The 25,875-nt window shown below is 45.1% G+C and overlaps 1 protein-coding gene across 2 annotated transcripts in view; it reads right to left on the bottom strand.

Annotated features, from left to right (window-relative positions):
- The window catches only part of LOC106746360, a 196,153-nt gene that overhangs the window by 14,823 nt on the left and 155,455 nt on the right, over positions 1-25,875 (bottom strand). Inside the window, exon 1 of one of the 2 annotated variants that reach the window (XM_014622904.1) lies at positions 1,737-2,846. The exons of the other annotated variant lie outside the window; for it this stretch is intronic. Coding sequence (XP_014478390.1) covers positions 1,737-2,484 — 748 coding nt within the window. The 5' untranslated portion in view covers positions 2,485-2,846. Of the gene's footprint in view, positions 1-1,736; positions 2,847-25,875 lie in introns of those variants that run through there. 2 annotated transcript variants of the gene reach the window in all.

The raw sequence follows: 25,875 nt of genomic DNA on the forward strand, positions 1-25,875 counted from the left end.
ATAATAATATAACACCTTTCACATTAACGAATTATTATCATTTATATATAGATTATTAACGTCCAGGTGTGTTTTTCACACGATTTTCCCAGATAAGAGAGGATGGTATATACATTGAAAAAATAATCCATTTGACTCAAACAAAGCTTGGTTACGCTCAAGCAAATCTTTTGGCTGTGAGAACCAAAATTTGGTTCTTCGAACCAAAGGTTTAGTTCTTTGAAACCAAACCTTTTTCATTGATCGAAATATTTGATTCAGAAGATCAAATTTTGATTCTCGCAACCAAACCATTTGTTCGAACATATTCTAGTAGTACAATTTCGAACTAAATTTCTAACCAAATTTTGTTTCAGTCAACTCAATGGAGTGTATTAGGAGTATAATTAATTATTAAATTGACGAGTCACAGATGTAAGCATTAACAATGACATTTATTGTGCGCATTTTTGTTCCGCCGATAAGTTATTATTAGCTTTATTTTACTTCATCTTGTATTATACAATATTACACTGCAAGTAAGCAGGGGCCAGGTTAAAACTTGATGGCAAGAAATATCTCCGTTACTGCGTTTCTGAGAACAGTCGCGTGAACATCGCAGCTGCATTAAAACTCGGTTGAGAAAACTGAGGTCGAATTGACCGAGTAAAGATCTTCTGCAAGAATCTTTCTGCTACTACAACCGAGTTTTCGTCCGGTCCCCAGGCAAATTCAGTTAAACCAATGGAATTGTTTTTCCCGTGCACGGAGAAAAATAATTTGTGCCGGCACAGCACAAATTCTATTCTGGTCACAGCAAAATCTTTCAGTTACTGAACGACGAAACGATTTGTTAAGAATATTAATTGCCGCTCGCTAAATATATTTTGCTGAATCTACAAACTGCCGTAAGAACAAATGAATGAATGTAGGAAAATTATTATTTCGTTTCGACAGCAAAATAATATGTTCGAAGGACAAGATCGCTCAGCAAAACTTTTTCTATCCCGGCGACAAATAAGATCTAACAACTATTTCTACCCAAATTACGAATAAATTCGCTGACTCGGCTGTGCCAATTGAATTTCGTCAATGTCGAGAGACGAATATGCAGTAGCAACAATGGTTTCATCACGACGGCAAAATTATCTCCCTCCATATACAATACAATCCTTTCCTTCGCAAAGCATTACTCTAACAGCGATTTCGCGTGCTTAATACATCGCAACCAAAGCATTTGTTTAAACATATTCCAGTCAAATTTCTAACTAAATTTCTAACCAAATTTTGTTTGAGTCAACTAAACGAAGTTTTCAGTGAGTATAATTAATTATTAAATTGACGAGTTACAAATGTAAACGTTAAAAATGACATTTATTGTGCGCACTTTTGTTCCGTCGATAAGTTATTATTAGTCTTATTTTACTTCATCTTGTATTATACAATATTACATGACAAAAAGACTCCTGCAAGTAAGCAGGGGCCAGGTTAAAACTTGATGGCAAGAAATGATATCTCTGTTACTGCATTAATACATCAACCCCGCTGTAAGATGTAATCGGCTAATAAACTATGCGACCGTCTACAGCGACCAAACCACATTATTTGTCCACGTGGACATTTGTTGATTTTTATAATTTTCAGGGCTCTCTGGTTCTTCCTCCAGTTGGGGTTAATGGCTTCGAGGTCGCGCGTAAACTTCTCTTCCTTCATCTTGTTGTTTTCATAATCGACGGTGTTGGTCGACTCACACTTACCGTTCGCTGACGTTCCATGGGGACACCTTAACACATCCATGCTTCGCTCGTTCGGAAAATTACGCATGAATTCTTCGTCTTCTTCGTCTTCGCTGTCATACATCCTTTCTTGCATCTCGTTTTCATATCTTCGAAACATGGTTTCACAATGATTGCGTATGAGCCGCATTCCTGGGGGACACTTATTAACTGGCGGAGGGACGCTTCGCCTGTCCGAAATGTAACTTGAGGAAAAAGATTCGAACGGCTGCTCCGCCGTCGAATCTTCGAGGTAAAATGGTGTGTACCACTGTTTGTAACGTACAGTCGAGGGACGATGAGCGTCCGCGTCTTCCTCGGACGAGCCGAAGGGGTGATTGGACATCGTAAGTTTCGCCTCTCCACCGATCTTGAATGACGGCAAGCCGGTATTCCAAAACCATCTTTGCAAGTCGTCATGGAAAAATCTGTCAGCTATCGGTTGCTTCGACTGTCCGTTGAACACGTGCGGCGGCCCGGGGGAAGCTGCTCTGTACTCCGGCGCATCCTCCTCGAAGTCTGCGTCCATTCGTCGTTCCTGCGGTAGGTCCGGCAGAATTCGTTGATCCTCGTCGACCGGACTCATCGATCTCACATTAACAGTCGGGGCGTTCGTGTAGAGCCACGCCGGTGGCTGACGCGGTGGAAAGTATTTCTGAGCCAAGGAAGGCCCGCAGCTCAGTTGGACCGCCGTCAGCAGCAGGAGAATCGTTCTCAGTTGAGGCGCCATGACGGAGGTGCTGGTGTGATCAGCCGGGATTTCCACCAGGTTCTGCCTGAGGTAGGCGTGGTGTGCCTCGGCTTTTAAATTAAAGCGCGGCTCGTAAAAGACATATCGAGCGCATAAACGCGCCGATGAATCCGCGGTATCGGCCGCGTAATATTTAAGATAACTTCCATAAATAACCGACCAGAGTTGAGTGCAATTACAAGCCCCGCGTCATGCTTTTCAACGGTGCGACTGTTAATTTCACGCACGGCTTTGGCCACGTTTTCTTCCGTCGTCGATTATAGCTCGGAGCTCGGTATTGCAGACGGGAAAAGCAATGTCGTTGGTGAATGTTTTCCGTCGCCCTCGAGAGGACCAGACTGGGAGGAACTCGATTGTTGTAAGAATAGAAAGATTCCTGCAGGAGGTTTCTCCGCCCGGTCAATCGGTTGCCTCAATAGTTACCTTTTCAATCATTAATAACTCAAAATTTCACGTGGTTCATGGGAGATTTTTTTTTCTTCACATTGACCTAAACTAAAGTAACTACAATATAAAAAGTAAAACACTTAGCGAAGGTATATCGCGAGCGTTATTATAAATTTAAAACAATTTTCTACAGCTATATCTTCAAAAGAAACGACTGGTTAAAAATCCTGCAACTTTTGTACAATATTTCTATATTAGTCATTCAACATCATAGTTTTTATTAAAATTCTAAATGCGGTTTAGAAGAAATGAAAAGTGGAAGATCAAAACTAGGATATTAAAGACTGAAAGGTCGCGTGTAAAAAATGTTCATCTTCAATCACGAAGATATCTCGAATGGCCGATCGTTTCCTAACTTTACAGACGAGCATTTCCATACACAGCGACAATTCGAAAGAACCGGTAGAAAACAGTTTGGACGGAGCAACTACCCTAAAACTCGATCGTCCCAAGCGCGAAACAAGCGAAGAGGGGGGAAACGGCGTCACCGAAATCGCTGGTTTTCGCGGGCGTCGGTTTCGCGGTGGCGGCGCGGCCACCGAAACTCGGCGAGCCCCAACAATTCAGCGGCGAATTCTAGGCTGACCCGAAAACACGATTCGTACAAAGACCGTTAGCGGCCGGACAAAGAGGTCACGGGAGGCGGGCAGTATGGAGGCCACCGCAAGTCCTACCCCATCCTTCCCGGCTGAACCTCAGTATCGTCCTTATTCGCCCTCTTCCACCGCCGTCTCGCTCGTCCATCTCCCGAACGGGCTCATTCGCCGAGCACGCCGCGAATGTGCATGCAATGCCCATTCCGGCGGATGCGTAGCTGCATCCGCGTACTTCGCGCCGTCCTCATAAATGCGCACAAGCCCGTTGGCGCGCGTTAACTCCGGGACGCGGATTCTCGGGGGAGACCGCGCGGTATTCGCTTCTCCTCGTGTACGGCATGCTGTCGTGTCATACCGTTTTTATCCTCTCGCGTAATTTCTCGGGCAATTTCTATCGGCGGAAATGAGGCGATGATCCTCCAAACGTCAAGGGGTTTCCCGGAAAAACTCATCGCGGCGCCAAACACGTTTTTTTTTTTTGCGTAATTAATACCTCGCGAAACATGTTTGATAATAATGTTGCTAATTCCCGAGAGCTTCCCGATAAGCATAATAATGTAGAATTTAAAATTCCCCCCGGGAGATCCAAATTCCCCTTTGTAGCACGTCAAAATAGTACTCGAAGACTTAATGTAATATTAAAATTTCAACTCGGAACATTAATAATAACAGAGATGGTCTTCAAGACCTATGATGTTAATTCAACGTCAAGATTGCGGGCTGTTACTCCGAGGATTGAACGATCTTCAGGACCGTTCTCTTGGACCGTCCGGACGAAATTCACCGTTTTCTTTTCCCTCGCGTCTTGAGGTTTCTCCTTGCAAAATGACTCATCTCTCAGAATGAAACGGGCAAGAAGGGGGGACGAGAGGGGGGTGAGACGTTAAATTCCTGACGCGGAATCGCCGGCGGAAAGTGCGACTGCGCTGCCCGTCGTCGCAGTCCGGATTGAGTGAGCCCGGCTTGCCTCGCTCTCATTCGGAATAGATTACAATCCCATTTATGACTCGCCTCGTCGACAGACGGGAGGGAGGGGAAATTTAATTAAGCGACGTTACCTCACAGGGAACTCTTCGCTCTTTTGTTTCCGCGAGGGTGATCCACGGTTGTTGTGTATCGGGAGGGGACGAACGTAGCGCGGAAGCGGAAGCGTGTGGTGCACTTTCGACCGCAGGTCAATGAATGCTCGTTCGTGGTTACCTGCGTGAACGCGCGGCTGGTGAGCGAGCGAACGTGCGTGCATGGCGCGTCCGCCGTAAAATCTACGGCGGTGGTAGGTTTCGCTGCCGGTAAACGACCCGACGTGAACACAGCACGAGCTTCTCTCTCGCACCGGCTGTAATTCAGAAATATCAATTCTACGCGAACGCGGAAATAGATCGTCGGGCGAGCACGCTGGCGTTAACTCGTTGTTCCCCCGACTGCGGGCGACGTGCGACGAGCTGCGCTTCCGCCGTTTCGTTAGATTTACGGTAACGGCGTGGCGCGATATCGCCGCGGTCGTAAGATCGGCCGAGTCAATTGCGGAAAATATGTGTGGAGAAAGAGGTGCTCTGGGATTTTTTCTATCTTTTCATACTCACGGAATGTTCGTCAATCGCTTCTCTCTACAGGATGAGACAAAACGTTCGCACGGAGAAGAAGCGCTGAAGGAAAAATACGATTTGCTCGATACGAGCAAAATCATTACTCCGATATACCTTAGCAAGTATTCACTTGAACGCAGCACTTTTTTCTTTCGGCACAAGACGAAAGTGACATTCTCGATACAAATTACCAGTTATAAGGAAGGATGTTCTCCGAATTTAGCCTCGACCACCGGATATCATCGATAGAGGTCGGGGGAAGGCGAAAGCGGTAAAACCCCCGGCGGTTTTCTCCCAGACCTCGAATACACGGAGGAAGAGACTTGCGCGAGCGAAGTATACATATTTTCGCGGCGACGGGACGTGTTAGTTCGGCAAGTTGCGTTCCGTGCGGTGGGCGTTAATCGCCACCGTCGAAACTTCCACATCGGAATACGCGCGCTCGGGCACCGGGGGTACGGCTTAATGAAGCATTGACGTGTCCGGCAAAACCGTGTACCTGTCCGCGTGTAATTAACGTAACGCCGTCGGTTCGTGGGCCACGCAAATCAAGCGGTACGCCGAGAACGAACCCGAGCGAACCGGCACCGTAATTAGAGGCTCTCGCGGCGCAAAGAACAATGGAGTAGGTGTGCTCGCGTTATCTCCGTGCCTGTCGATATTTGTGGCCGCCGAAGACGCGGCTCGAATATCGATGGCCCCCCCGGACCTGCGGAATTATCGCCGACGTACTCGCGAGTTCCCCACGTCTCTTCCGGCCGCATCTTCCACGAGTTACTTATTCCTCGACCGTGCTTCGAGACCCGCTTTTTTCAAACCCGGATGCTATTCCGCGCGAAGAAACCAATCAAGTCGTACCGTTGATTGCGCGTTCGTCGAACGAACCGTAAGAAGAACCGCGTGCTTCCGGCTTTGAAATATCAGCGAACGTCCGTCGGATTTTCGGCCACGGCTCTCTTTTTAATCTAACAATACGTGCAGTTTTCTAACCTACTTCGCAGACACTCCGAAGTGAAATGTGTCTTACCGCGGCGAAAAATCATCTGCCGGCGGGAAAAATTTTGTGCTGTCGCAGCACGAAATCTTGCCGGCAACTGTGTGCTAATTCACGGAAAGAAAGATTAGCTTTCAGCAGCTGAATTAGCCGTAACATAGAGGTACGTAAAACTTTAGCAGCGTAAGCAACTTTAATTGCTGCCGCTGCGGCAATGACAATTTTTCATATCTACGTGTTACAACTAATTTAACTGCAGCTGATCTCCGTCTTACCATTTATTATGCATTATTTTGCTAAATCTACCGTAAGAACGAATTAGTGAATATAGGGAAACACTGTCTTCTAACAGCGAATTAACGTGTCCTAAGGGCAGATACGCTCGGCAGAATATTTTCTACCCTGGCAACGAAACTTCCGCTCTAATTACGAATAATTCGCTAATTTGGTTATGCCATCTAAATATGGTCGCAACGAACACGCGGTACGATGCTCCCGCTGCAAGATTATTTTTCTCCGTGTGATCAACGACACTTCCGGTTAACCTGGTCACTTCGACGTAAATTGCACAGACCACCGCGGTATTGCGATGATCGAGATACTTTGTCAGCGCGAGCAAACGTGAACGAACCAATCACCGGAACCGCTCATGAGTATTCTCTCTTTCGACTAATACATAACGGCAACTTAATTGATACGGACATAACGTCGGAAACATTATTTATCATGCGTACACGCGCGCGGCCAAAGCGCATTCATTGTCAGAGATAGAAACGAGATTTAGTTAATCCGTCAGAGCGCATCGTTTCGGGACAATAATGCAGACTAATTAATTTAGCATTACCGATGATTGTCATTCATACTGATGACGTTAATTATTATGCTAAACAACCCACGGAGATGAATCATTCAATATCGCCGGACGCGAAGCTAGTCGTCGGAGAAACGATCGGCCGAGCGTCGCGCGCGGAGAAAGCGAGAAGAAGGGCGTCGTCGCTCGAAAAGCAACAGCCGGTCGGACGGACGTCTCGCGCGTAAATTGGAACATCCTGGCGAAATATCCGTATGCAGTCGCCGACAGGTAGGGAACGGGCGAGACTTCCGAGGGGCGCGAAAGTTTCGAAGAGAGCCGGCGGGTCATTAATTATTCCACGATAACGTGAATACCAGTTACATACCTACGATTGGCTCATTAATTTTCGGCGGCGGCGTCATATCGACTTTCTGTCGAGACGCCGGGATACCCCCCGAAATCCCGGCGTGTACCGCTCCTGCCGCGCGAACGTGTGTCAAAACGCCCGGCGCCGTTGCTCGGCCGGCCACAAATCAAAATCGCGACGTTGCGTCTAAATGATCCTCGAATTTACCGCGACGTCGTTTGGGAAAAACGGCTGCGGTGAATGATCGGTTGTTTCGCCAGGGGCCGACGGGAAAGCGAAGCAAGCGTCCCGTCGTCGCGGGGGATCGATCCGCGGAAATTTTCGGAAAGTTCGCGATCTCCGCCGGAACCGACGGAAATTACTACGCGCGCATACGTCGGCCGAAACATATCGCAAAGTAGCGCGACGCAAACGGGGCGTCCCAGAGGCGCGAACCTCCTCTCTTTCTCTTCTTCCAGCGTATCGCGTGGCGTCAAAATAAAATTGTTTTTTCCCCCTATTTTTCGAAATATTATAAAGCCTCGGACATGTGAAACGAGCGCGAATAAAAAAAAAAGAAAAAAATCGCGCGACGGCACGCGGAATAATTTTGCCATTTTGCCAGCGAGACACTCGAAACGCCCGTCCGATGCAGGCTTTGTCATCTCGTAACAAATCGAGAGCGGAGAGATACGGCGGTATCGAATAACGACGTGAATATCGTGTTAAAACTGTTCAAAATAAATGGCCAAATCTAAATATCGAACGTACCGGAATTCTTGGTCCGTGTATAATCGTACGGTTTATCTCCCTTCCTCTGTCCCTTTTCTCTCTCCCTCTCTCCCTTTCTTCTCTTCCTTTCTTTAACATTATCGCGTTATCCCGTCAGTTTTAGTCGCCTTATCCATTTCAGCTCCGCTTTCGCTCCAATTCCATTCCCATAAAACAACAGGGATAATTGACAGAATGTCACATGGGATTATCTTGAATCGGAATTCCTAAGCAGGGATTATTCCGAGGTGGTACATTCTCGTAAGTCAGATGTAAATTGATACCAGCCAAATCTGGAATTATTAGACATTTATCAGAAGATGATCCATTCTATTCGATTAAATCTAACTTCTTTCAATGTTACACCGAGAATCGAGTTTGCTGGAAGGAAACGGAATTTCTCGTCATAAGGACCAATTTTGGCTCGTAAGAATTCGAAATTTCGTTCCCTTCAACCAAGACGCGATTACACTGATCATTGTCAAAAGTAAATCCGACTAAACATACTTTACAGTGCGAATTCGTGAACGCGCGCGACCGATCTCGCCGGAGCCTAACAAGCGTCCATCCTGGGAATTAATTATTGAGCGCGAAACTGAAAAAAAGGCGTCAAAGCCGCGCCCTTTGTCGTTCCACTTGTGTGAACACCTCGAAAGCGGTTGACTTTAAAGCGGGGTTTAATTGCGTTGAATCGACTTCGTAGAAGAAATTACGTGCGGGTCCCCCTAATGCCGGCTGCCGCATGCTGTCGGCGAAATTTTACGCGCTGAAGTCGTACGCGTTCCACCAACTCTCACGAAATCTCGTTTGTATAAAAATAGAACTGCATTAATACGCGTCGATGAGAGAACCGGCATTTTCGCGTGTCCGTGATTTAATAAATATCTGATAACATTAACGGATAGTATTGATAAACTGTCGGATATAAATGTCTGTCTATAAAAGTAATCCTTATATCGGAGAAATGATTTCTATATCATCTTACCTGTTATCATATCCAATATCAGGGTGTCTCCGACCAACAGGGACGAAGCGAACTGCGCGAGAACGGATTGAAGCGGATAAAAAAGTCCTCCATCATTTTGCAAACAATCACGCAAAATATTGAGTTGTTAATTATGATAATTAATAACACGAAATTTTATGTATTGTTCGTAAAATGGTACAGGATTTTTCGTTCACCTCGATCCATTCCACGTCCTCACTAAATTTGTCCCTGTCGGTTTAGGTCAGTTTAGGACATCCTGTACGATATTCGGATGTAATATATTAAGAAAGACGATACAAGTATTATTTCTCCAATATGAAAATGATTTATCTCTCCGTTAATGCAATTCAAATATATAATCACAATATCAAAATATTATAATATTCTGCTGCTATTAAATAATATATGATAATTATAATCATAATAACAAAGAATACCGGCACACGTTTATCGATTTTATGCGCGCATTTTATATTTGATGTAATTATTACGCTTTTTAACTCCGATAGTACAACGGAAGAGCGTTAAATTTACGCGAGAACGCGGTCCCCGTGTTGAATATAACATCGCGAAACAATATTACATCGCGCATTCTTTGACGTTCATCGCCTCCGTTGTAATTTCCCCGCGTCCTCGAAGATATTACGCAGAGAGCGGCCTCCGCTACTGCATATGCAGAAATTTATTAAACATATTTCTCGGTCTATGAGCATATAAGGTGCCGCGCGTCGGGTGCGCATAAGGCGCGTAAATTATTCAGTAAATCGCTGAAGAATAATTTAGCGCACCGCCGCGACGCCCGCACTGGGAGTAAATTACATTTCTGCGTTGTGTACGTGATACTTGCCTAATTAAAGCGCGTTCCGACTCGGGCAGCATGCGAAACGTTAGCGATCAAAATGCTTAATGTGAATTTCGCTAATCTGCATTGAACGGAGCCGATAATAAAACGCGATCAATTATTCCATCTCTGAGTTTCAGCCGAACGCATTGTTACTTCACGCTATGCTGCAAATTGAAACCGTTGCATTTTAATAACCAATTGCAATCGACCTCTCCCCCTCTCCCGCCTCTCATTCCCTTTCACGATATATCGAGATACGATTCTCATTATAATTTCTCCTTTTCTTTTAATACTCGAATATAGAAAGAGGAGAGCACAGTTATAAATTCAATCGTATATTCAATCATTTTTAAATATTAACTACATTGTATTAAATTACAAAATGTAATAATTTTTAATGCGTTACGATTTCATGAAAGAGATATATAATTCATCAATTATAATGTGTAAGATATAACTTTTTATAGTACATACGATGGTGTTGTGCGTAGTAATATCGAAAACGCGTGAAACGGTTTTTCTCATTTTTTTTAACACAAAAAAAAAGCTGATACGCAGCAGCCCGTTCATAAATCTCGACGGTAGATTCTTAACGAGGCATGCGTATAACGCGGATTTTTACGCTCCGTCATATAATAATTTATCGTTACGGACGGCTGATCGCTCCTCGAAGTAAATCACTAACGATTTTACGACCTCGAGCTGTAGTCGCGGTGATATCGACTCTATTCCCTTTAAGACGTACCATGAAATGCGTCAGTTTTAGACCTCTTTTCTTCGGGGCATATAACGTCTAAAAGAAGTTCGTAAAACGGCTCTTGCAAGCATAATTAACATGTGTCGTCGCGGTGGACACGCTTCGTAACCGCGAAGAGCCTAATTATCATCTTAAGAGCAAATTGTCTCATGCAAGTTGGAGTCAACGGAGAAATAAAAAAAATGTGCTTGTGTCAGGTGTGTGCAAAAGTTTCGATTTCTTCTTTCTCGCAAACATTTTATATACATTCATTTTTATGTTTATTTTTGTATTTTATTCATATTTATTTTCATATAGTTAACACAGTAAAAAATGTTGTTTGTTGCGATTGTTGCGGAAAATATTGTCAAAGTCTTTCGGTGGCCGAATATGTAAAAGCATCCCGCTCGGAAAATAGGGAAAGCCCAAATTCTACTCCTGGCTGAGGCAATATTTTTCGTAACGTGATAAGTGGAATAAAAGGTTGCTTACTAATTGATTTAGCAATTGGGTAAGGGTTTTCAGGGAATTTGAATTTATAATAACCAATTACTAAGACTCTAGGTTTAAACGTAGAAAATTGATGTACGTTTGTCTGAGAACATTCAGCACGCGCGTCGTGACACGCTGAACAATGTTATCCTCCCAAAATAATATATTAATACTGACAATATTAATATTCAAATTGTATTGTAATATCCGTGCTTTGGCTTCTCATGCTCAATATATGTTCGTCCTTTACTATTTTTCAGCTCAGCAATCTTACTTGATTTAACAAAATTTGTGTTACAAACGGCCCACCTAGATTTTTATGTTATTCTAACAAAATTAATATTAATTCAACGATATTTGTGTACTTTTCAACACACGTTGAAGTGCCGCAAATTTCAATTCATAGTTAAAAAACTCGCACCTTTTTCAATTTTTCGGGGAAGAAACCGAAGAAATCCGCGGGGAAATAGAAAAATCCAGTTTCCCCCCCCCCCCCATTTTTTCGCATTCATCCGCGGAAAACATGGAAGAAAAAAGAAAAAAACAGCGGAAAATTGATAAAACCGGATGTTTTCGTCTTTAAAACTACACAGCGGACCGTTTTAACGCAAAATTGTTCACTGTGCGAGATAACGACGAGGTATCTTTCCGGCAAGCCTGAGACCGACAAAAAGCTTTGAACTTTCGCGAGGTAATTCTAGAATGGCATTCGCGCGGTCTTCTCCTCGCGAGTATCAGAAGGAAGTTCCCCGCGTCGTTACTCTTGCGCAAGACCGCTCTTCCGGCGTTTGTACGGAATCACGTCAACGCTCGCCTTGAGGTTAACTTACGCATAATTGTAGATCGCAATTGCATCATCGTCGGCAACGACATTGAGACCGTAGAAACCGCCGTAGAGCACGCCGCGGAAGCCCCGGTTGGGTTGTGTGTTTGCATCGCCGCGCGCTCTAAAATAATTGCACCGCGGCTGGAAGAATCGTTTAGCGCGCGTTAATCAGCGTTCCATTTGTCGACGGGAGAATACTTTCAAGTGCCTTTCTCAAGGCATTCGTGCCGCTTAATCAGCCCCGCCATTTCGTTCCCTCCGCCCTAATTAAATCGTTTTATTAAAATTAACTGGAGCACTTGGATCTCGTTAGAATTAAAAATCGCCGGCCGACGAGAGCGCGCGGCCGCTCTGAAAAAGCCGGCGGATTGTTCGGGGAAGGTACACATAAGACTGAAGATTAATTAATTAGCTCTCCCATATTTTATATCGCAGCGTAAAGTCTCTCCTAATAGCTGTTTATCTTGAGGAAAGCGGACGGGCGAAGGAGCGATCTTCCTCGCGAGGAATATTCGCGTTGATAAATTTCGCGGATACCGCGCCCCCGTAACCGCGCGATGTTACGTAACGATGGGAGTAAAAGTGAACGAGCAGAAAATTAGTAAAAATAATGGACTAAGGAGGTAAGAACAGGCGGATTTGAGAGTAATTAAGAAGAGATTAATGATAGAAATTCGCGCGATCGTTCCGACGCGCGCGTTCGATACCCTCCTCTCGAATAAGTCTCGCGTCGCTTGAATTGGGGTTGCTCTCGTTTTTCAATTTTCGCGAGATCACGCTCGTGAGACACCAGCGATACGATCTTTTTGATCCAACATCCCCGCCGAGAGAGTCGATATATTAGAAAATTCATGGGTTTCTCGGAAGCCGACTATCGTCTACGGCGATTCCGAGCGGAAACTCCGGCCGAGGCGGAATTCGCTGACGAAGAAACTTGACAAACGTCTGTCTCGAGGAGGAGGAGGCGGCGATTAATTATGAAATTTAACTGCGGCAGAAGAGCGCGGAGGAGATTCGTGTCTCGATTATACGGCGACGTTTTCGGACGAGCGGTTTTCAGTTCCCATCGGTATTACAACCTGTCTAACGGCGTTACCACCTGAAATTACACGGCGACCATGTCGCCGTCCGTGTTTTCCCGTCCCGTGTGTTTTCTGGCTCGCGGCACACGGAGAACTCGATTACGTTCGATCCGTCATCGTTTCGCTGCAACGAAAATCCGTTACAACGGTACGGGGCCAATTCGTTCTTCCTTCCATTCGAAGACGAATGCGTCCCAAGAATCGCCCGCCGCTCAAACATCCCCCTTATTTCCCGGCTTTTCCTCATCTGTTATCCTCTTATTCCTCTCCCCCCTGCCCATCCCTCTCACCCAGCGATTGCTGCGGCGTTTGAACTGAATTTCTGCTTTGTAACGTAGCGATCAAATATATTTCATCGGTTTACGAAATTAACTATACATACTCTATTGCTTTGTAATTGCCAGATAATCGACTGAAATTATCTTATAATTTAATCGCTCGTTTTTATCCCTTTTAGACGGTAAAAAGCAGTTTGTGTTAAAATCGGTTCTTGTCAAAATGTTTATAGTAAATTCTTTTATAGTAAATTCTCTATAGTAAAAACACCCGTGTGTGTTAATTTAACATACTGTGTGTCTATATTATATCAATATTTTGTGTTGAGTCGATATTCAAATGTATGTATAAGTGTTAAAATAACACATTTTATGTTTCAATGTCAATTAATATATTATAGATATTCATTTTATGTTCATTTTCGACATAATATTTGTATCACTTTTCAATATATTCATCTTTCGTGTCAAATTAACACATTTGTGTGAACCGTTTAGAACGTGTGAAATGTGTGCGAAATCCAACACAAAATTTTTTACTGGGTAATTAAACATCTGCAGTTTTAATCCTTTATACCTCTACCTTTAATCATCTATACATCTATCTAAGTTACGATTTCTTGTACTTTTGTACCCTTGTACTTAAGTCTCTTTCTAGCTTTCGTCCAACTAGATTATTCCGCATTAAAATGATTTACACTGCATTATAATTGAATATTGGTGATTTATATTAATAAATGGCATTCTATCAATACTGACGTTAACTCGCTATAAACTCAAGAAGTTTACTCCGCGAAATATAAATAAACTCTATTCTCCACTTTATTTTCTTTCTCTCTCCCTTACTTTTTTTTCCTTTGGACATTTGAAACCAGGACAGGCGAAGTGTATAGTTTGTAAGTTCCGCTCGTCGCGTGTAACGCTTGATTTCGCGTTTTACCCGCAATTTCCGCCGCTATTTTTAAACATCGACTAACGGAATTAGTACATCACGTGGAATATTAGATTATACAGACTCGAGATATAGACTCGACGGGGAACAAACATTCGGAATTCTCACGCCACATTGCGCTCGTAACGGGAAAATTCTCGCGTTCTTCTCGACGCGCGCGATAATTTTGGAAAAAGAAAAGAGAAAAACTATTTCGGGATACCCTGGCCGTTAAATCTCCCGACAGAAGGTCTTAAAAACGAGAGAGACGTTTCAGACGGCCGGGGGATCGCCGTTTGCGCTTCCACGCCGCTGTACACGCAATCATATTCGAACGTCGAGCAGTCTCCGGCCGTCAGTAAACAAGCGGCCGGATGCTTGACAGTGTAAACGCGCGAAGAAAATATTGAATCTGGCCGCAGCCGAGGGTCCGGGTTAGGAAGGCGGGGGAGGACAGGGGGAGAAATAGTAGCGGCGTCGTCGACGACGAGAGACCGGAAGCGGAAATGCCGTAAGAAAGCTTCCGGCCGGTGCAAGAACAGGTCGCCGCGCGCAAACATGTAAATGCGCGCTGGAATATTTCAAGGCGATTTTCCGCGGAGCTCGTTCCCGATTTAAATGAATTCCCATGAATTCCGCGGCCGGGTAGAGCCGGGTTATAAGAGAGCGTCGTCGTCGTAGTCGTCGGTGTCTTCGTTTGCGCGGACGAAAGGAAACTTTCGTTTCGTCGCACTGGCGAAATCGAATCGGCTCGGTCCCGAGCGGCAAAAAGTCCCGCTCGTTGTTTAAAAGAACCAAACTCGAGACGGAATGAACTCGCGCATCCCCGCGCTTCAATTCCTGCCCCCTCCCTCCGCCCACGCTCCTTCGTCTCGTTCCATATTCCCGATTTCGAACGCCTGATTCTGCGGTTGAGAAATAATCGCGCAACGCACGCAACGAAGAAACAGGTTTCTCGTACGTGTTTCGTGCCGGCTAATTCGCCAATTTCGAAAAAGATATTTTCACACGCGATGCACGAAGTTCTCCTGCGGGCTGCAGAGGAAAAAAAGGAAGTACGCGCGGTGAAAAACGAGGGAATGCTGGGGCGCGTGACGTCGATTAAATCAAATATATAATAAATATACAAATAGCATAAATAAAAAAAAAAAAACATATAATATGAAACAAATAAAATCAATAATAACGCAAGTACGATAGATATATAATATAATAAAGTATAATAATCTCAATATTTTGAATTTAATTTAAATATACTTTCAATTTTAATCCATCGAACGTCCGGGTTGTACAAAGGAAGGGAGAAATTGGGCGCACAGCAGAATGAAAGCGACTAAAAGGCGAGACAACAGCTGATCCTACTGCCTTGTTCAACCGTTGAAGAATCAACTCATGATAATAATTATCATTATAAGTATTATTATTATACGAGACAATATAACGCGACTTGATTGACGCGTCATTCAATCTAGCAATAATCTAACAACAATACGGCCCGGTCGAGGCCATTAACGCGCAATTTGCCGACGCGGTAATTTAACGTCTAATACGCCTACACGCCGTTTGGAAAATCGCCGGCTGCCTACAAGAGCGCGACGAGCGTCAACCTCGGGAAGGCGAAAGAGTGAGCTGCTCCTCGCAGCTTTATCAGCGGAGCTGGAGGACCGCTCGCGCCGCAAAGGTCGCCTTATTTGCGTTAGCCGAAGCAGTCCCGGTGACTTGACACCGGGATCCAACACGGCGGGAGTGTTTGGATCGCGTTCCTCGCCGACACGACGTGTACTCGCGTTAGCCGTCTCAGGGCTTCAAAATTAATGCAATTACCGCGCGAGGCTGCCGGTTTCGCCCCCGTGCGCGCCGGCAGCAGCCTCTCCGTTTCATTTGCGTGTAACATTTGCATTTAGTATTCATGACTATGCTGCATTACCGCGGCGGTGTGGGCGAGCGCGGCCGCGATAAAGGCAGACGTTGTTATTACGCGAGCCGTTACGTTGTTTAGCTTTAATGCGCGTAATTTCCGAACGCGCCGCCGACGGCATTGATGCACGCGCGCCCGCATAAAATGACTAAACACTTTATCGCGATTAATATCACCCGGAGCGAAACAGCGGGGAAGGGGGAGAGGCGCGACACCGGCCGCGAAAGCCGGCGAGAGGAATGCCGGCCGGGCTGACGCGCACGTTTAGCGTGTCAAGGCAAGTGATTTCGGGCTTTATTTCTGTCATTCGCAGCGACGACTAACCATCAGCGCGGAAATGCGCGTCGCGCTTAATTACTCGATTTAAAAGGGTAATCAAACGCGCCCGCAGTCCTCTCGCGCGCGCGCGCTTAATCCCCTTCGCTACAATGGCCCCGAAATTGACGAATTCAGCTTCACCCCACGCTTCCTCTCGCCTCCTCCTCCTCGGCTGTAAACAAGACGCAAATAGCCGAGCAATCGTAAGGATCGTCACGGCCTGTTTGTATCGCCTGATTGGTTCTCGACGCTCGTCGCGTTACAACGGGATCATCGGAGCAATCGCCTGTCGAATTGAGTGATAAAATTGACGCGTGTTACGAGCGGGCTAATAATAAATATACCGGCGGCGAATTGGCGGGACCGTTCCGAATCTCGCCCCTCCACCCACTCCTGCGAACGCAGCTCGCCCACCGCAGATTCGTAATCGCTGTTATCGTTACTTTGATTTCTTCATATTATTGAACAGCTCTCAACTTAACGGTCACTTTGTTCGTTTTTCATGTTAAAGTAAAGCGTGACCGTTCGAGTAATGTTTCACTTGATCCAAATAAAGTAATTTACTCCAATATTCCTTGGCAAATATTTTCTGTATATGTAGACATTTACTCGCACGTGTTGAAACAATTGCGGCAAGTGTTGAATTTATAATATTCCACTTCATTTGTCAATGGCAGATATTCCCTTTGATATCTGCGATATTAAATTAGTATGATATAAGAGGATTACATGAAAAAGCGACGATCAGAAGGAGAAGCTATTAATACTGAAATACTACGAAAATAGAAAAGTCGCTTATAGATACGCAAACAAATGCTTAATAATGATCGTCCGAAAAAGGGAGCAATGAAATACGTCGATCAAATCGTTATATCGAAGATATGGGGATTTATTTTTAGAAAATATTTGCCGGACAGACACATTTGGGCAACCCCTGGAACTCCCGCGGTGTGATGCTTCGGAAGCGTTTGTCAGACGGCCGCGAAGAACCCTCGCCAAAATGGTATACCTACTAACGCAAAGTTAATTACGAAGCGCGGTATTTCATCGGCGATCGATATGGAGCTATCAGGTCGTCGGCGGTGGGTAATACGGGCGAGAAATTTACGTTCGGAAACTTTGCACTTGAATTGTGTAGAAAGCCGACGATTTTACAAAGGACAAAAGAGAGAAAGAGAGGGGAAAGGGGGAAGGGGATCGCTCGCGACCACCGGCTTCAAATGGAAAAATTTCAACTTTACTAAAAGCGTCTCGTCTTTCTCTCTAGAGAGAGAGAGAGAGAGAAACAGGGAGAGAGGGAGAGAAAGACGTTTGCGCTCGAGTGCGTTGAACCAGCACACGTAACATCATTCGTGAGATCGATAAGCGGAATCTCATTTGATTTGTTCTCCGACGTAAACGCAAGAGTAAACGAAACGCACATTCCCGTCGGCCCCCCCCCTCTCTATCTCGTTAGGAGCTAAGCTTCTCGAATTAATTGCGAGATTAATTAAACAATGATCCGATTTGACTTTCTGCGATCGCTAATAAACCGTCTCCGTAATCCGCGTTTCTATCGACGATTGTCAAAATTTCAGTTAAGCACGACGAGTCTCATTGTGAAGCCGAACGCTTCAATTAATCCGCGGAATTAACGCGCATATATATATATATATGCGTACGTATACATCTCTTAACGTTGAAATTAATACGGTCCCTCGTATTTTCAGGCTGCATTATTAATATTAATTTTATCTACGGCCCCCCGGGACGTACGTATAATCCTCATCGCGCGATCTGTCTATTAATGCTTATAATCCGGCCCGAGCCTCTTTTGTGCAACGGTGACCCGGAAAAATCTCGTGTAATCTCGGTAATTCGACCGTTCGGATATTCCATCCGGTTGATTCGACGGGCGACAGAGAGACGGAAAAAAAACGCGACGGTGCGACGTTTATATATTTTCGATCTCCCTCGCATTTACAAATCACCGGCAACGTGATGCATTAGTGATCTGCAAATGCGCGACTTTTCCATCTTATCACGCTTGGCCATCTTGATTATCCGGCTTTGATATTTACACGCTTTTCTTGCACCGTATGCATATCACGCTTTGCCGTTCGGACAAGCGACGCGTTTCGAAAAATCCGCTGATAAACCTCGGGTGTTTATCATCGCAGAAACGAGCGATCAATCCCCGAATATTTCGCAAAAATACATGAATACGGATACGTGGGATCTGTATAAACGCACGTATATATACGTACACACAGCGAGGCGCGTTTTTATCGCCGACAAAAATGACGCCCTTTACACTTATCGCGAATTTTACGTACGGGAGGCTTGGATCGCGCGTATTTGTACACGGGCGACTGCTTCGGCGATTTTTCAAGTATCAGTAAACCCCCGACGGCATATTGATGGCGGTACCGTTTTATGATCGCATTTGAATAACATAGAAAGCCGAGCCGAGCACACTCCCCCTACCATCCATCTCGCGCTCTGCAGAAGGAAGCCGGGAGGAGGAAACCTAATAATCCCGACGACGCAAAAAGAATCCCGGCTGTGTGCGTCGCGCTTCGGATGTATGAAAAGGGAAATTTCTCGATGTGCCGGCGAAGTTAGACGTCTCTCTTCGGTCGCTGCTTATGCCGGTTATAACCGGCGGGTTATGTATCGTCTCGATTTTTCAAGGGGTCCGCAAAAGTAGCGCGCGGGCTCTCGTAAGCGGGCCGCCGCGCGGCGTATCGATGGTCCTGATTTATTCTCGAATTTGAATAACATGAGAGCAACGCCTTGCCGCGATACGTAATCGCGCGCCTCCACGTTGTATCTCGCGCGGGAATAACGACAATACGTAAAAATTTACAATTCCGCCCGCCGCGGCGGGGCTCGTTGCATTTTAATTGGCATTTTTCAATGAAGATTGGAATTCATGAGAGAGATCGCCGCGAAAACGGGAGATAAACGCGCGTCTAATCTCGAGGGAAGATCGTTTTGCGAGCTCCGGTGCGATGAGAATGCTAATCGTGTGAATTATTGCCACAAGTGATTTTCTTTCCTGAATATTTCTGTGCGAACGTAAGTAGGCATTGTGATTACGCGTGTCCCATTTTTGGAAATAATAAATAATTGTTATATTAGGGTCAGATGGCGTGAGCGAGCGTATCCTGTCAAGCGTGATCATAAATAATTTATTGTTTTTTAAACAATGCGTGTTACCATTTTGCAAATAAAAACTGAACTGTTTTTGATACTTTCACAACCAAAATATTTGTTTCCCATGAAAACACCCATTTTCGCTCCAAAATACTTTCTCTACTTCTACTAGTGGTACAAAAAAATATGTTTTTCAAACGCGTGCTAAAATTATATTTTTTCTTTGTTAGAATCATCTTCCAACTTCATCGCCCTACAGTTGCAGGTCAAAATAACGGAAAGTGGAGAAATTACGATCTTTCGAGTAAAACACTACCATCCGCGAGATCACTGTCTAAATTCGAATTTTTTCAATAACTTAAAACTCGATCTTCCACGAATGCGCCAAACATTAAAGTAGAAGAGTTACACTTTATTCTAGAATCTTGTCAACCTTTTTCCTCTCGCAGTTCTTCATATATGGAATTTAGAAAATCGCGTAGGGTCAATATGACCCTACGTTTGCGATGCGAGCGACTTTCCAAAGTGCGCGGTCGAAAGGTCAGTCGCATAGATCGCGCCCTTAAATCAATTGTACAAAATTAAATTACCTTATTACTTTTCCTTTTCTGTCATCTCACCTTTAAATCCCTCACCTTATCAGAACGCATTTAACGACTCCGGTGTGTCTGCTCGATTTCGAGTTTGAATTCCCACGACCAAAGAAATTAACGCGACGATCGCATTTAGCGAGATATTCGTTCACGTGCGAGGAGGTGGTGCGAGGATATTTTCGAAAGTAGCGAGACCGAGAACGACGAGAATTTTGCCACGGTGGGAAACGGAGGACGCACTAATGCCGGTGCCCTCGGAGTCGTTTCCCTCGCGTTTATCGACGACGCCGCTTTCAGAGGCATCCCCCTGCGATCCGGAAACGCGTCGCGTTTTTCATGGCGGCGAGCATCAAACTTACGAGTGCCATTAAGGACCGCGAAGAAGAAAACGTTCCTGTCGAGGCCCCACCGTTTACGATCGTCGACGGTGTCCCGAGCACGTTGCTGACGAAACAGACCCCGGAGTTCTAAGTACTTTTACGGCCGGACCTAAAGCGCATTTCGGAACGGGTGGACCGCCGGACGCACGGAGGGCAAAGGGAGATGTAAGATTTACGACGTAGTCGGCTCGATATGAAAATTAAATGAGTTACGCCACTCGGGAGCGCCGGAGCACTGACGAGCGTAGTTGCTGGAACAAGACTGGTTAACAGTGTCCCTATCTCTCTCTCTCTCTGTACATTAACAAATTATGTAACTGCGTATTGTAATGTACGCTGTGCACAATACTCGGGCACGTCTTGCGTGCGTGTACACTCTTCTCAGTTATTCTACTGTACGTTAAGTGAGCCCTGTCCCAAGACTGACAATAAAACTCTATTCTACTTTACTACTTTCTCTTTAGTTATTTCTCACATAGACCAAGCTAAGTACACATATTCTGCACTCTATTATTTAGCTTCACTAACGTATTCACACTATTTTAATACGTCTTGTGTTTTGACCAATTCATTGTTATTACTAACACACGCATTGTATTGTAACTATTACTCCATTATTATTTATATTAATACTCTACTATTCACGTTACGTACTTGCTTCTTCATTACCTCGTATAATCTTTTCAAATCTAGCAATTAACCATACTTGTATCAAAAATTCTCTGTAAACTCAGGGAATTTTTACCCCAGAGTTAAAAACATACTTTATTCTACTCTCTCTCTCTCTCTCTCTCTCTCCCTGGAGGAGAGAAATAAACCGCCGGAGATGTGTGTTTCGAAATTGGTATATACAGTGCGGCGGGAAGAAGAACATCGACGCGTGTGAATTTCACAAAGGGGAAGATGCAGTCGAGAGATTTTTCCACGGATGCGCGCCTCTCATATTAACGGGTATCGGGAAAGAACGCAACGCGATATCTTTTTCGCGTGAAATCACCCCCGAAAAACAACCAGGACGTGCGCTTCTTTCTTTTTTCCATCCTTTTCTTCCTTCTGTTTTGCTCACCGTGCGCGACAGCGTTGCAGTTTACGTATATTCCATTATAATCGCACGTTCGTATTTGTTGCGCGATTAAAATAGAATTTTCGGATATCGTTGCATATATCGCGTAATTTTATATATAAATATATGTATACATATATGTATACACACACATATATATGTATATATACGTTTGGTGCGAACAATAGAAACGTGTAACAGTAGAAATATGTAACGAATGGTAACCGAAGCGAATTTACGCGTAAAATACGAACGATGCACGTACGACTGGGCGTCGCAAATTGATACGGATTAGCCAGGCGACGGGAGCGGCGAACGTAAATATCGCCGCGTATTATACGGATTCATTGAACGGAACGTGGCGCGATCGATCGCGCGATGAATCAAAATCTCAAAACGCGTCTGTCTCTGCTGTTCGCCCGGCGAAATATTTGCCGCGTCAAATATTTCTAGCCGGCGCGGCTTAATAAACCGTCCGCGGCCGAAATGTCGCGACACCCGACCGCGATTTCGCTCCCGTCGTCTCGTTGTCTCGCCGCGGGCTCGTATCGCGATTTACGATGACGATTTCGCGAGGGCAAGAAACCACCGTCGCCGCCGGAAGAATACAATGTGCGCGATCCACTTTACCGTCCTCAACTTTCGCCATTGATTAACGGGGGAGCGGGGCGACGCATAGCGAGCGCCGTTTCCCGGAGTTCTCGGCGGGCTTTCGGCGCGATGCACTTTTCTTGCATTGTTTGCAAAGCGCCGTAACTGCGTTATACCTTTTATCCGGCGACTCCTGTTCGAACGTTTCCAGACGCGCTCGCGATGTCGAGAAACTACCGCCGGGGAGGGAGATCTTCGGCGAAAAACTCAATGCGACGTGTCCCCCGGCCGGGGTATCATAAAGTGTGAAAAGAACTTCGGACGATACTCTTCTTCATTCTTTATTCTGATTCGTCCCGATTTTCAGGGACGGCGCGATACCTCCCGAGTCCTTCATGATTCAGCTTTATTCGGCGCGGAAATCTCTCGCGCTACGTCCGTTTTTAATTAGCCCAAAAGCTATCGGCGCGAGTCCGGCTTTTTAATTAAAGCAGGAAAATCGATACCGAAGCGAAGTCCAAGACTCCATCATAAAATAAAATCGCTTGTTTACTTTAGCGCAAAAACCCTGCTATTTCCACACGTAATTACGAGAGAGAGAGAGAGAGAGAGAGAGCCGTTAGTGATTCAACTCTCTGATTAGCGGGAGGGAGAAAAAAATACAAAGTCGATTCGCGCGAGGCTATTCAAAAAAACCCGTCGCCAAAACGAAGCGCGACATCTGGTATACTCGCTGCACAGTAGTGCATAGGTGGAAAAATCTAATATTAAAAAATAATGTTTTTATGTATCAACTGCTATTTTGGAATACCTAATGAATATAGTGGTATCTTGTTATAAAGTAGAATTTTATTTTATTCATTAAAGGAAAAAATCTCAAATGGTGGGGAGATAACTTTATATTCTAATTATTTATGATCTAATATCTGTTTAACAGAAATACATGTCATGCATTTCAAATATGTAATCTTATTTTATACGTGATATAATTTTTTGCATTTCTTCACAAAAATCCTCTATTACGGTGCTTATAACGATGATGCCTAAAATTTCAAGTTCTTGCTTATTTCATTATGTCTATAAAAAATGTTTCACTTTCCTCCAAGTCCTTGATTGTACTTTTTGACAACAGATATTGTTACTAAGTTGTCGTGTCAAAATTAGGTGCTACTTCTTGCAAGTTTAGCTGCAATTGTCATTCTTATGTAGTATAAAACATTAATACAAAAAATATTACTTAATATATATATAATATTACTCAATAATTATTATTAAATAAGAAATTATAAAATGATCCTTTTTGTAACGCGCGTCCGCGTGATTGTGACAGATATAAGCATAGATTAATATAATTAGTGTATTATTTTAATTTCATTATTATGTTAGATGTCTTAATATTTTTCCCCGTGGTAACTGACGACTTCAAGAAGAAATATACGGAAACGAGGTCATAAAGCGTATCGGGAAACGCCGAAGAATGAAAAGTTCTCCCCTCCGTGGTACAGTGCGCCGCAGATACGCGCGCGGCGTGTATATACATGTATAATACGCAGTTCCTCCGATATTTCACCTCTGCGAGATGCTTATCGTCCGCGCTTTGTGGCGCTGCGATTGTTAGCCGTTTCTGGCGGTGCGATAAAGCGAATCGTCATTTAAGTTTCTACCCGCTAAGCCGCCGGCGAGGGGGAAGCTCTCTCTCTCCCATCTGGCGACGCGTGCTTACGGCCCTTTCTTGGCAGCTTCCCAAACTTATTAATTTACTCGACTTTCGGAGAGAAGAGAGGTTCTCGTCCTGTCTACTCTCGTGCTGTTAATTCCCCGGGCGAACTTGCCAGGTCTCTAACCGGGCTTTCGCCGTTCGACCGTGAGAATCGCGAGATGCGCGTCGAGCGAGCGAGAGAGAGAGCGATCGCGTCGGCGGATCTGATTGCGTTATCGATCATCGGCGATGCCTCTTCCGGCGGTCGTGTCACGGCCCCTCCGTAATCACACTTTAATTCGGCACGCGGTCGCTCGCAATATCGATATCGCGGGAGAATTCGGTTTATCTCCGCTGACCCGGTATATTTTAGCGACGCGTCCACGGCTCCATGGGGTCGAGCGCGAATTAATTAAATAGATCGGCTAATGACTGTAATAAAGTGCTAATTCATTCGGTGCGACGACGGTAATCCGAAATGCACTCTCTCCCCGAATTGCGAGAGGGCGACCTCCGGGATTCTGCGTTCCGTCGCGCGGTATTTGACCCGGCTTGATCGTCGCGCCACGATGACAGCCACGTGCATCCTCGGCATCATCGGACACTAAGCGGCGTTGATGAGGAATTAATACGACGAGGGGGGGAGGAACGGGAAAGAAGAAGCCGCGCGAACGAGTAACGCGGATAATTGCACAGAGTGAAGTGAGAGCGGTTAACGCGCGCGAATCGAGCAGGGATGCTTTGTGGGCCGCGCGAATAAAGCTGTCGGAGCTGTCGGAGCGAATTGTTAAAAGTCCACAAACGATTCTGAAGCATTCTCTCCTTCTCCCTTTCGCTCACTCTCTCAGACTTACCGTAATTCGCTCGTCATCGGAAACGCGCGCGGCCGGAGACACCTCTCTCTCTCTCTCGCCTATGTGAGGATTAAATAAAAGGAGACAACGGCGAGGTCGCCGATCGCCAAGGAAATTTGCCAAACGCCGACAAAAACCCGGAGCACCGTGGATAATGATGTCAAGCGCGTTTTATTAATCGTGCGCGCGTACGCCCCGGCTTTTCCTTCATTTTTCCCGCGCGCACTCGGCTGGTCTCTATCTCTCTTTTTCTCCCACTCTCTCTCTCTCTCTCTCTCTCTCTCCCCCTTTTTCTCTGTATGTGTCTCTCTTTCCCTCTCGAAAAGCCCCGGTAGCTCGAACAAAAAAGGGATTTGAGAGCGGCAGTTCTGTTTGTCCGGGATCCTCGCGAACCGATAATTATCCCGGACGTCTGACGCGGGAAAAATCGACGACGCTTTCGGTCGTCGTATTCAGCGCTGCCGTTCGCAGCGCGATAAACATTTTCCATGAATTTTCCGCGTCCTTCCGAGGCTGCGAGCTACGTGGGCGCACACTCGCCGCGAGTGTGCCAAAAACTTTTCCGCGATACTCGCATCCTCTCCCCGTTAGGAAGAATTACAAATCCCGATCTCATTTCGCTGGTCGATTTTAATTGCGTCCCGACGCGTCTCACTGTCTCCGTTTGTTATATTCTCGTCTCGGCGTCTCTGAAAGCGCGCTGCAATGGCGGAATTCGCAGAGCTCCGTGAAAGGAATAAAAGGACTCTTGTGTAACTGCGGAGGAGATCAATACTTAACGGGATAAAAATGATCTGAAATAGAGTTATCAGGTTATTTTATAACAAAACAAGAGACCGTGTAATAAAGATATATATTTACGTGAATTATATCTGTTAAAATAATAAAAAGTATATATAAAGAGAGAGAGAGAGAGAGAGAGAGAGGTTCAAATCCACCGAATAAAATGACCGGATTGATCGCATTTTCGCAATCGACAAAATATCTTTGCGCAAATGCATTTTTACCAGGAGCATTACACCAGGTGTGCGCACAATGTAGAAGCGCAATTGCATTCGTTGTCACGCATCGCAGCGAGGGCGCGTTATTTCCTTCCCCCCCCCCCCCCC

The sequence above is a fragment of the Dinoponera quadriceps genome, unplaced genomic scaffold (genome assembly GCF_001313825.1).
Source record: "Dinoponera quadriceps isolate SergipeBrazil2010 unplaced genomic scaffold, ASM131382v1 scaffold566, whole genome shotgun sequence".
Lineage (NCBI taxonomy): Eukaryota > Metazoa > Arthropoda > Insecta > Hymenoptera > Formicidae > Dinoponera > Dinoponera quadriceps.